General features: G+C 40.3%; 1 protein-coding gene across 3 annotated transcripts; it reads left to right on the forward strand.

Moving 5' to 3' along the window:
• Positions 1 to 3,672: 3,672 nt before the first annotated feature.
• Positions 3,673 to 10,492, forward strand: LOC117647474. Of its 3 annotated transcripts, XM_034389225.1 has the most exons (16): positions 3,673 to 3,723; positions 3,899 to 3,967; positions 4,045 to 4,086; positions 4,167 to 4,715; positions 4,871 to 5,041; positions 5,114 to 5,284; positions 5,386 to 5,559; positions 6,287 to 6,448; positions 6,550 to 6,705; positions 6,825 to 6,878; positions 6,973 to 7,137; positions 7,242 to 7,364; positions 7,766 to 7,879; positions 7,977 to 8,060; positions 8,140 to 8,226; positions 8,346 to 10,492. In XM_034389225.1, the coding sequence occupies exons 9-16, from the start codon at positions 6,660 to 6,662 to the stop codon at positions 10,307 to 10,309; spliced, it is 2,637 nt and encodes an 878-aa protein (XP_034245116.1). In that variant the 5' UTR covers positions 3,673 to 3,723; positions 3,899 to 3,967; positions 4,045 to 4,086; positions 4,167 to 4,715; positions 4,871 to 5,041; positions 5,114 to 5,284; positions 5,386 to 5,559; positions 6,287 to 6,448; positions 6,550 to 6,659; the 3' UTR covers positions 10,310 to 10,492. The 3 variants fall into 3 exon arrangements, with proteins under 3 accessions (XP_034245116.1, XP_034245117.1, XP_034245118.1); XM_034389226.1 differs by lacking the exon at positions 3,673 to 3,723 and having other exon boundaries at positions 3,740 to 3,967; XM_034389227.1 differs by lacking the exons at positions 3,673 to 3,723; positions 3,899 to 3,967; positions 4,045 to 4,086; positions 4,167 to 4,715 and having other exon boundaries at positions 4,727 to 5,041.
• The last annotated feature ends 385 nt before the right edge of the window (positions 10,493 to 10,877 follow it).

Consider the following 10,877-nt stretch of genomic DNA (forward strand, 5'->3'; position numbering starts at 1 on the left):
TTTGAGAAACAGGAAACTACATAATAGAGTTTTCGACAAAATATGCCAAACATTGACAAGTTGACCCTAGTGCAAGGAGTGAAATGCAGATTTGGCCGATTAGTCTCTCTGGGCTGTTCGATCATACACAGCCAATAACGTTCGCGAAAGGGCGTTGATTATAGTTTTGCCATGTTCGGTCCAGACTGCATTTTATCAAAAATCGAAATTTTACGGGGTAACTTGGGACAGTTTTTTCCTCATGTTTCCAGCAGTCCTAGCCTCCAACGAGTTGACTGACCCGGTCCCTGAGATAACATAAACTTCGGATTTTACGCTGATGATGGAAATCATCTTCTGGTAATCCATAATTTGAAATTTTCAGAAAATGCGTGGAAAATACCAGTAGAAAAGAGAGTTCCACGTAGAGCCCTGGATATAGTCCAATATCGGTCCTACAAGAGTTCCTAGGCCTGAATTCTTGGTTTACACGTTGTGACTTTAATTTATTACATCCATTAACATCAATAGATGCATGGGAACGAAGCTAGTTACCTACTGTCCCAAGTTACCCTCGGTCATGGGGTTGGGACACACTTTCAAGACAGCTTGGAAACGAGGTAATCGAGGCAAATGAAACAGACAAGCATGAACTCATGGGGAAAGGGTCAAACTTTAACATAGTAAGGATCCAATTATATGGGTTGAAAATCTTACCTCTGGCGTTCAAAAAACGTGAAAAAGTGTCCCAAGTTACCCCCGTTGACGGTGCCTTTTTGCCATAGTGACTTCGTCTGATTTTGCAAGATTTCGACTGGTTCTAAGCCCAAAATATTCTTGTTTTGTGCCTTTTTGCAGGAAGATTTTAGTTTTTCAGAGAATGAATGCACTGATGTGCACTGCAGTGAATACCCAAGTGTGAGATGGTTTCCGAGCGAGCCAAATTGGCCGTTGTGTTGTGTTTACATTTTCGCATGTCGGTGGGACATTCATTTGTTCGAAACCACTTGTGTTGGGGTATCGTTTTCGTTGTTTCAACGCGAGAATGCACAATTTGGTGGCACTCATGTGATTGCTCAACACTCGTAAAAATTGTTCTCGGTACTAGGGCGTTACGCGCTTGAGGCACGCAGATATTCAGCCACAACTACTAGCCGGTCCAGCCGCGGCCTGCGCTACCCGACACTCAAGATAAGCAACCCAGCTCAAAATTCCACCTGGAAATTGGTCTGGATTTATTTCCATTGTGGAAAGTAGAATCCAGAGGGATCTGAAATCCAGCTGGTATTTGGAACGTTTTCCCATCTGGAAAAAAAGTAAACACATGTTTTTTCCATTTTTGAATAAATGATTTTTAGCACCTCCGCAGAGCGCTTAAAGTTTTTAACAGTACTAAAAACATGAAAAAATCATAACTTGGCCATTTTTGGTCCAATTTTCAATTACAAACCGGAATTTTTTTATCTTTTGGACGGTCATTGCGAAAATAAATATGCCGCCCCAATTTTTAGACTCGCCTTATTTTGAGGGGCAGAAAATTACTAAATCTTGGCCCAAATGGGCAAGAGTTTCAGCTTGTGGGCCGCTGCAGACACTCCAAGGCCACCCTCTGAGAATGGCGGGTTGCTTCCACCTCATGGCAAGCCACATCGACGAAATTGGAGTGCCGCGACCCATTTGCCTATCCCCGAGGAGCATCAAATCCTTAATTTTTTAAGAAAATCTTTTAAGGTTGATTTTTCTTGGGGCCTTCTGGCACTCAGATGGCCACCCTTCCGCACGGTTGGGTTTCCACACTACGTGATTAGCCCAAACAATAAGATTTGAGTGTGCAGCACCTTAGGCAACGCCCCAAGACCAGCAAGAAAATTTGTTCATTTTGCTGGAGTTTTCTTGCAGCGTTGCGTGCTTGCGGTCCGTCACGTCAGCATCGGAGCCCAAGTGACAACACGAAGTTTGGGTACCCAACCGTGTGAAAAGGAGGCCATCTGAGTGCCAGAAGGCCCCGAGAAAAATCAATATTAAAAGATTATCGAAAAAAATCAAGGATTTGATGCACCTGAGGGACAGGCAAATGGGACCCGGCACTCCAGTTTCATCGCTGTGGCTTGCCATGTGGTGGGAGCACCCCGCCATGCTCAAAAGGTGGCCTTGGAGTGGCTATAGCGGCCCACAAGCTGAAACTCTTGCCCATTTTGGCCAAAATTTAGTAATTTTTTGCTCCTGCAAATTTGGCAAGCCAGAAAGATAGGTCGGCAAAATTTTTTTCTTAAGGAGCGTCCAAAAACGAATAAATCCCCGTTCCGTTTTTAAAAATCGGACAAAAATTGCAATGTTATGATTTTTTCATGTTATAAGCACTGTTAAAAACTTTGAGGGCCCAACAGAGGTGCTAAAAATCATTTTTGGCCCGTCCCGTTTATTTTTTGTAAAAAAATGACGGAGGGACGGGCATATAGTATGATGCATGCTGTGCGTCCGTTCGTTCGTTCGTCCGTTCGTTCGTTCGTTCGTTCGTCCGAGGACTTCCCGTGGTCCGATCTTGACCAAATTTGGTATGCAGCCTCCTTGGGTGACCCTAAGAACCGCCCGGTGGCAGCAAATCCGATCCGAGCCCCGGGGGGCGCTGCTGCAGGTGCATCATGGTCTACATGGGGTCGAGGAGGATCTCGGCAACGGATGCAGCTAGGAGGGCATGTAGGGGTATTTTTTGGAATCGGGGCGACGAGAGTAAACCAATGGTGCCAGTTTCGAGCAAATCGGAGAAGTTTGGACCCGGGTTCAAATCCCAGCGGGGTATTTTTGGAACATTCTTTTTTTTCGAGTTTTTGCATTGTTTCTGATGTTTTTGAGGGTGCTGATGACGAAAACGACATTTATTTTAACCCCAGACTCAGATTTAATTCCCGTCAGGGTCAAACATAGGAGAAATTCGTACGTTTCTTAATGTACGGGACGGGCCAAAGTTGCCGATGTATATCGCTACTTTTCCTGTTATTTCGATAAAGAAAAAACACGTACTTCCTTTTTTCGACGTAGCATCGAATTCCGGGCGGCGTTGGACGATCCGAGCAACTTCATTTTCTTTTGGACCACCCTAGGACACACGCGACGTCTCGAGAGAGGCAGGGGTTCGAAGTAACCGCTGCACTGTGCGTGCTACGCACTAAAGGTTCCAGGGGGGGGGGCTTTTGGGAGGTCATCGATTGTTGCCAAAGTCGCTGTACCCGAGGGGTTTTGAGGGCGAGAAACACGTTGCCGTCTGGACCGAAAACCGGAAAAGAAATCCAGGGGCGGATCGATCAGTAGTAGGTGAACCTGAGCCTACCGATAGTTGCAACAACCACAACGCGATACCTCCTAGCAACACACACGTAATTCGGGGGTCCTCGGGAAAACCCACGCACTTCCCCAGCCCGCAGCAAAACTCACGCAGTTCTGCCAGCATTGTGAAAAGACACGCAGTTTCTCGGCCAGGCCTGGGCCAGCGGCAAAATACACGTACTTCGGTAAAGAAACACGTACTTCTTTTCATTTCTCTTGTTATGCAATACAGGTTTCTATTTCCAGCTAATTGGTAATCTCCTGAACACTTCACACTCACAATCACATTTAAATAAACCGGGCATAGCCTGCTTTTGTTTATTACAAGTGCATCCAGTATAGTATAGCTCGATTACATCCGGCTTTACCGCGTCCTTTCGTTAGTGACAACAACGCTGCTTCGTCGCCGATCATGGTTTAGTACGTTGAAGTCTATTCTAATAAGGCATCTTGGGTTTAAACTCCAGCTGAATCGATATGACTGATGCTATTTTCGCATTGGTGCATACAATCCAGTTTACAATTTGCCGATTCGCCTTTTTTGTGAGTGTCGTCACAACCTAACCTGTGCATCATGCTTGTTTGCATTTTTCAGAGTTCTGTATTGTTCTTATCAAAACAGAAATGAATGTTTCCAATCGGAGCCGGCGTCTTGTTATGGATGGTAGTAGTTATTTTTATCTTTCTGTTGTTAGAAGACACAACACTGTTCATTTCGTGACTTGTTTCCTTTGTTTTCAGCCTTGCCTAAGCCGCCTCCTGATGAGACTGAGACTGACAAAAGTATGTCATCTTGGATCAGTATGATGTGGTTTCTTTTCAAGTTATGAATACGCCTTAATTGTTTCAATTTTTTGTTGCAGCAACACTTGTACAGAATTGGCTGTCAGAGAGTCATCCCACCAGCCGCTCCCCTCCAAGTTCTCCCCGAATCAACATAGGCAGCGGAGACAAACCCAGTGGTGCTTCAGGTTTCCCTTGAGTCATTTTATTTAAAAAGTTGTGCTCAGGTTCACTTTTACAATCATAATGTTAATTAATAGTTCATTATGAACTTAATTAAAAAGAGCTTGTTTTGAAAGAGCAGAATGTTTATGGCTCGATCAAGTGAAATTGCTTATCAAAATTATAGCATTCAAACTATTCTTTTCGATTTTGGTGGAAAGTTATTTTAAAGTTTCATTTTGTATGCATTAAATGCAATTGAAGCACTTTCAGTCTTAGGATTTGTTTTAACTTCTGCCCTGAGTATGCACTTCCAAAGTTTATCAATGTAGTGACAGTATCTCTGTGAGTAAGTGGGTAACCACTTTTCACACTTAAATTTAGTGTTAGTTTGGTTGGGAAGGATTTCACATTCCAATGTCCTAGTTAACCCGAATCCCCTCCATTCCTTAAATGTTATGTACTCGGTAAGTCATCATTTTTTCTGTGGTTTTTATCTGACACAATAATTTGTTTTGACAGTAACTTCTTGCAGTGCGAGGTTTCGTTTTTATTAGTTTTGTTTACTTTTAGGGAAAACCAAACTTTATTTGTATTGTGATCCTTTCTTTTGTTTTCTCAGGACAAAATGTTGCCCAAAGCATAGAACCCACTGTAGCAGAGCCAAGAGGGGCTCAGAAATCAAATGGGAAGGAAATAATTGGACAGCAAGGTGCAGTGAACCAAACAGTGTTGGTTGCTTCAAAGCCAACAGGAGAGAAAGCATCGCAACCTGGCAAACCTGCTGCAGATGGTAAGAACTAAACTTTCTTAATGTTTAAAGTAAATTTATATGAAGTTTTAATCCTTTCTTTTATTTTCTCAGGACAAAATGTTGCCCAAAGCATAGAACCCACTGTAGCAGAGCAAAGAGGGGCTCAGAAATCAAATGCGAAGGAAAGAATTGGACAGCAAGGTGCAGCGAAGCCATTAGTGTTGAAGGCTTCAAAACCAACAGGAGAGAAAGCATCGCAACGTGGCAAACCTGCTGCAGTTGGTGAGAACAAAAATTTCTTAATGTTTAAACTAAATTGGTTTACATTTTATTAATATGCATAATACTTGATTGAGATTGTATTGCCTTTCTTTTTTTCTCAGCTCAAAATGTTGCCCATGGCACAAAACCCTCTTCAGCAGGGCAAAGAGGCGTTCAGAAACCAATTGCGAAGCAAAGTAATGGACAGCCAGGTGCAGCGAAGCCAAGAGTATTGGTTTCTTCAAAACCAACAACAGGACCGAGAACATTGCCTCATAGCAAACCTGCTGCAGTGGGTAAGAACACAAATTCCTTAGTGTGTAAAGCAAATTGGTTTAATTTTTAAAGAAAAAAAGGTGCTACTACAATGAAGTCAACAACTCCTAGCGCATTAACTTGTGTTTTCATTGGTAAGGACTTGTAAGCCATCTAGTTACCCTCTGTAATCAAAATGTGATACAATATTGTTAAGAACATTGTTCCTTATGTCTTTAGACTAATTTTAGTCTGTTCATCACCATATTATATGTATTAGAACCAAAATAAAATTGTTAATTTGTATTAAGCTTATCACACAATTTTATTTTTGTTATATAATCAAATGTGTGGTGATGAAAAGACTAAAATTGGTCTAAGGGCATAAGGAATAATGTTGTCAACAATATAGCATCACATTTTGATTACAGAGTGTAACCATTTGGCTTGCAAGTCCTTACAAATGAAACACTTAAAACACAAGTAGATGATTGATGAGTTTGATGAGATAGGAGCACCTTCAAACTTTGCAATAGTAATTTTCCTGTAAAGGTGCTTCTAAAATGAGCTCATTGCACGAATGATACTTTTGCTGAATTTAAGAGACGGTTGATTTGTCTGGTGGCATTCAGTGAGTGCACATTTCACACACTTGATGTCATCACACAAGTTAACCATCTCTATCAATTAAGCAAGAATATAATTAGACCACCAATGAGAACATTGTGGTAGCAACTTGAGATTGTATTGCCTCTCTTATTTTCTCAGCACAAAATATTGCCCATGGCACAAAACCCTCAGGGCAAAGAGGCGTTCAGGTACAAAGTGCGAAGCAAGGTAAAGGACAGCCAGGTGCAGCGAAGCCAGCAGCATTAGTAGTTTCAAAACCAGGACAGAGAACATTGCAAAATGGCAAAACTGCAGCAGTGGGTAAGAACTAAAACTTCTCTATGTTGAATATAAATTGGTTTAAATTTTTAAAAAATACTTGAAACTTGATTGAGATTGTATTTTCTTTCTTATTTTCTCAGCACAAAATGTTGCCCATACTACAAAACCCTCTGCAGCAGGGCCATCTCCAAAGCAAGCTACAAGACAGCCAGTTGCAGCAAGGCGAACTGCATTCGTTGCTCCAAACCCTATGGCAGGGCAGAGAATGTTGCAAGATGATGGTTTTGCTTCTGTAGGTAAGAACTTTGTAATTAATTGTCTATGAGAATGTGGATGACACTATTCTTTTTTATTTTTGCATGATAGATATCTGTCTTGATTTATTTTTTTAAATTTAAATCTAATTTGTTTCTAGTTAAGAGACTTTCGTTTGGTTCATCTCCAAATCGTGAAGACCCTTCTGAAGAAGGTACGTGTTTCATAAATGTTGTAACCAGAGCTAGCGTTGAAATTGTGCAACCTTTTACTCTATTATTTTGTAAATTTACTCTTGATTGAAGCAGACTCTGAAATCGAACCAACACCTACTCCCAATGCTACAAAGGAAGGCAGAAAGCGGCCAGCTGCTCCATCACTTCTGTCTGATGAATCGTCAAGTAAGAAAGGGAGAGTTGACCAAAGGAAGAGAAAACTAACTTCACCGCTACCTGTTGTTACCATTAAACGAGGTATGAGAAGTGATTTCACCATTGAAGTGTCATGTTTATACATATACATCATTCAGTTTCCACTGGTTTGATGGGCTTTGATCCACATTTTGTGTCTTTTGCAGGGAGATCATCATCTGTTTTAGTCAAACCTACAAATGAAGAAGGCCTGGGGACAAACTGGAGGAAGCATGTCAAAGCATCTACCCAAACTGACACCACCAGAGAAACACGAGAAAATATACAGAGTAAGATGCTTAAATTTTGAGTTGCTGCCTCAATGAGAAATAATTTTGACTCATCACTCATCTGGTTCCTTGTTTACTTTTAGGTGTATGAAAAGAGCTGTGTCAACTCTTGTGCATTTATTGAGCAAAGCAAAACGAGATAAAACAAAAGAAAAAGTAAAACTCTAAAAAGTTTAACAGTTTAGAGCAGAGTTGCAACCCACTGAACTTTTCACACAGGCCAAATTTGATGTTAGTAGAATGCAGCTCTGCTCTAAACTTTTTTACTTTTACAGAGTTGACACAGCTGTTGTCATTCACTGATAAGGCTCACCAGATAGTGCCCAAGAAACCGAGCTACTCTCATAGAACTATAAATACATTTTCTTCCTGCTAGTAATTTTTTAAAAATTTTTTTGCAGTTGAAGTTATTACCAATGAGGCAGAATTTCATAGTCCAGCAAAATGGAATGTGCGTGTCTCCTCAGACATTCCCAACTCACCAATTATTGTCATATCCAGTCCGGCTACTTCAGGTGTGTGTTGCAACATTTCAATACGGAATTCCCTATTTTTTGAATTGACTCTCTTAACAAGGCATCATATTTTGTTTGATTATTTTGTGTATTTCAGGAAATTGGCAAGTTATTGATGACAAGAGTGAGGATGGAGAGGCTGAAGGCTCTGATGGAGATGACATCTTATTCAGTCACAATGGTAGTGCACCTAATTTCATTCTGTTATAAAAATTGGTTTTATTTATCAGCTAAATATTTATTGCATTTTTGTTCTCCAGGCCTCGATAATGGAAATGAAATTTCCTTTGTGAATGATGCTGATCCTGATGATAGTTTGTTGGATCAACTCAATAATAGCAACTTAAGTAAGCACCATTCTGAACTTTCTTTGTTTATGTTATTTCAATAGGCCCCATCAGAAGTGAATGTACACTGCTTATGTCATGATTGCAGTTTTATACTAATTTTCCTCTGTTTATCTTAGGTGGTGCAAGCACACAGCGTCGTGATCCCAAAGTCAGGATGGTGTATTCAAATGACAGCATTCAAACGGATTTCTTCATTGATGATGAAGAAAGTGATGAGGATGATCCAACGCCAGATGAACAGGAAAATCCAACGCCAGATGAACAGGAAGTTCCAACACCAGATGAACAGGAAGAAGTTCCATTGGAAGAAAACCGAGCCAAGAAGCGAACCAGAAATGACATCCCAAGGGACAACACTAGGAAGCGATTAACCCATGAATCACGATGGAAGCGGACAATGAGAAAAGAAGGTTTCAACAATGGCTCTGCTTACATAACTTCAAGAGGCATAGAGAAGCCAGCTAGAGAAATTAAACCACCATGTTCCGAAAAGTGCAACAGGTGTGGGAGAAGATTAACAGAACGAGAGAGAAAAGATATTTTTGACAATTTTTGGGCTTTGGAAAGCATAGATAAAAAGCGGGATTATATTGGTCGACTAATTGATGAGAAGGTTCCGGCTACATGCTCAACATCTCCTGAATGTGCTCGAAAAACCATTAGAAGCTACCACTTTGTAGTTGATGATGAGGAAATTCGTGTCTGCAAGACAATGTTTATTAACACTCTTGGTGTGCAAGACACTTGGGTTGAAACAGCACTGAAAAAAATTGGACCAAATGGACTGATATCTGATCAGAGGGGTAAGCACCAGAACCGCCCATCCAAGGTCACAGAAGAAACTATTGAATCTGTCTGCCAACATATTAATTTATTCCCAAGAGTTGCATCTCATTATACAAGGGAAAGAAGCAAAAGGGAGTACTTGGAAACTCATGTCCACAGCATTCAAAGAATGTATAAATTATATAAGGAATGGGCTGCTGAAAACAATGTGAAGGTGCCTGCCTCATTACCCACTTACCGATTAATTTTCAATACCAGATTTAACTTAGGTTTCTTTCTACCTAAGAAAGATCAATGTGAATTGTGTGCCAAATGGAAAAAGTCAACTCCAGAAGAAAGAAAAAATATAGTAAGAGAATATGCAGTACATCTGGAAAACAAAAAAGATGTGAGAAGAATGCATTACAGGGACCTTGCACGTGTTTCTGACAAAATATGCTTTGCATGCTTTGATTTGCAAAAGGTGCTAATATGCCCACGCTCTGAAGTTTCTGCTTTTTTTTATAGAAACAAACTCTCCATGTACAACTTTACAATCTATGATACTCGTCTTCATGAAGGCCATTGCAACTTATGGACTGAAGTCGATGCTCGTAAAGGCTCCAATGAGGTTGGAACATGTGTTTTGAAGTTCATCGAAACAAAAGTATCAGAAGGCATCAAAGAGTTCATCTTTGAATCTGATGGGCCCACAAGTCAAAATAGAAACAGGATGGTTTTTAATATGTATTTGACTGCGGCAGCCAAGTTTGAAATCAAGATCACGCATAGGTTTCTGGAATCTGGCCATTCTTATTCCGAGGCAGATTCCATGCATGCACTCATTGAAAAGGAAGCAAAGATTGTACAGGAAATTTTTTCTCCCGAAGAATGGGCTACTCTAATGAGGAAAGCCAAGCAAGAAGACCCTCCTTACATTGTTAAGTATTTGAAGAATGATGAGGTGTTGGAACTCCATGAATTACCTGAACAGAAAGAAAATTGGGAAAGGGACTCACAAAACAAAAAAATTTTGTGGTCCAGAGTTAGGGAGCTTGTATTCGATGGTAATACCCCAAACATAATTCTCTTCCGATACAATTTCAAAGATGAAATGTCAAAGGTTCACATCAAACTCAATGAAGGTGGTGAAACTGACAGGAAAAATCATGAGTTTGCTCCTGCCTACAATGGATTGTTCCCCGTCTCTGCCATAACCAAGAAACATCTGGGTGAATTAATGAAGAGCCTCGCAATCCCTTCAAAGTATCATCCTCTCTATCAACATTATATTTCGATTGGAACTGAGCAATAAATGGGCTTACTTCATTCATCAGTATTTCAGTATATGCATTTCTTCTAAACATGCTGTTGGAGTGTGTTTATTATACACAAGTTTCTGTAATATTTATTTTTGTTTTGACAGTAGGCAATGTCCTGTTTATATTTTTTATTCAATTCGTACTATTTCTGTTTGCATAACTACTGTGGTTCTTGCAAGTATTATTTTATTTGTATTATTATTTGAAATAAAAGTGACAACCCTGTCTCGCTGTTCATTAAGAACCCTGTATTATTTGTATATTTCTACTAGTCGCTTTCTTGGCTTTGGTTGCCTCACTAAAAACCCACATCAAACCGTAATTTTTATTTTGGAGATTTTCAGCTTGACTGTATCTAAGCAAAGGAAATATTTGACTCTGCCACTGCGAAGCAGTTAAAGACTTTTCAAGCTTCCAATTTTGATGATAATTTTGATACAACTGGAACATACTAAACACCGACAAAGTATTGTCATGAAAAGAATGCTAACGCTAGATTTGCATCTTCTCCAATTTTCGCTCCTAAATCATTCCAACAATTTGCGTCCAGGGGTAGAAAAC

Source organism: Thrips palmi, unplaced genomic scaffold (assembly GCF_012932325.1).
Source record: "Thrips palmi isolate BJ-2018 unplaced genomic scaffold, TpBJ-2018v1 HiC_scaffold_2, whole genome shotgun sequence".
NCBI classification, from domain to species: domain Eukaryota; kingdom Metazoa; phylum Arthropoda; class Insecta; order Thysanoptera; family Thripidae; genus Thrips; species Thrips palmi.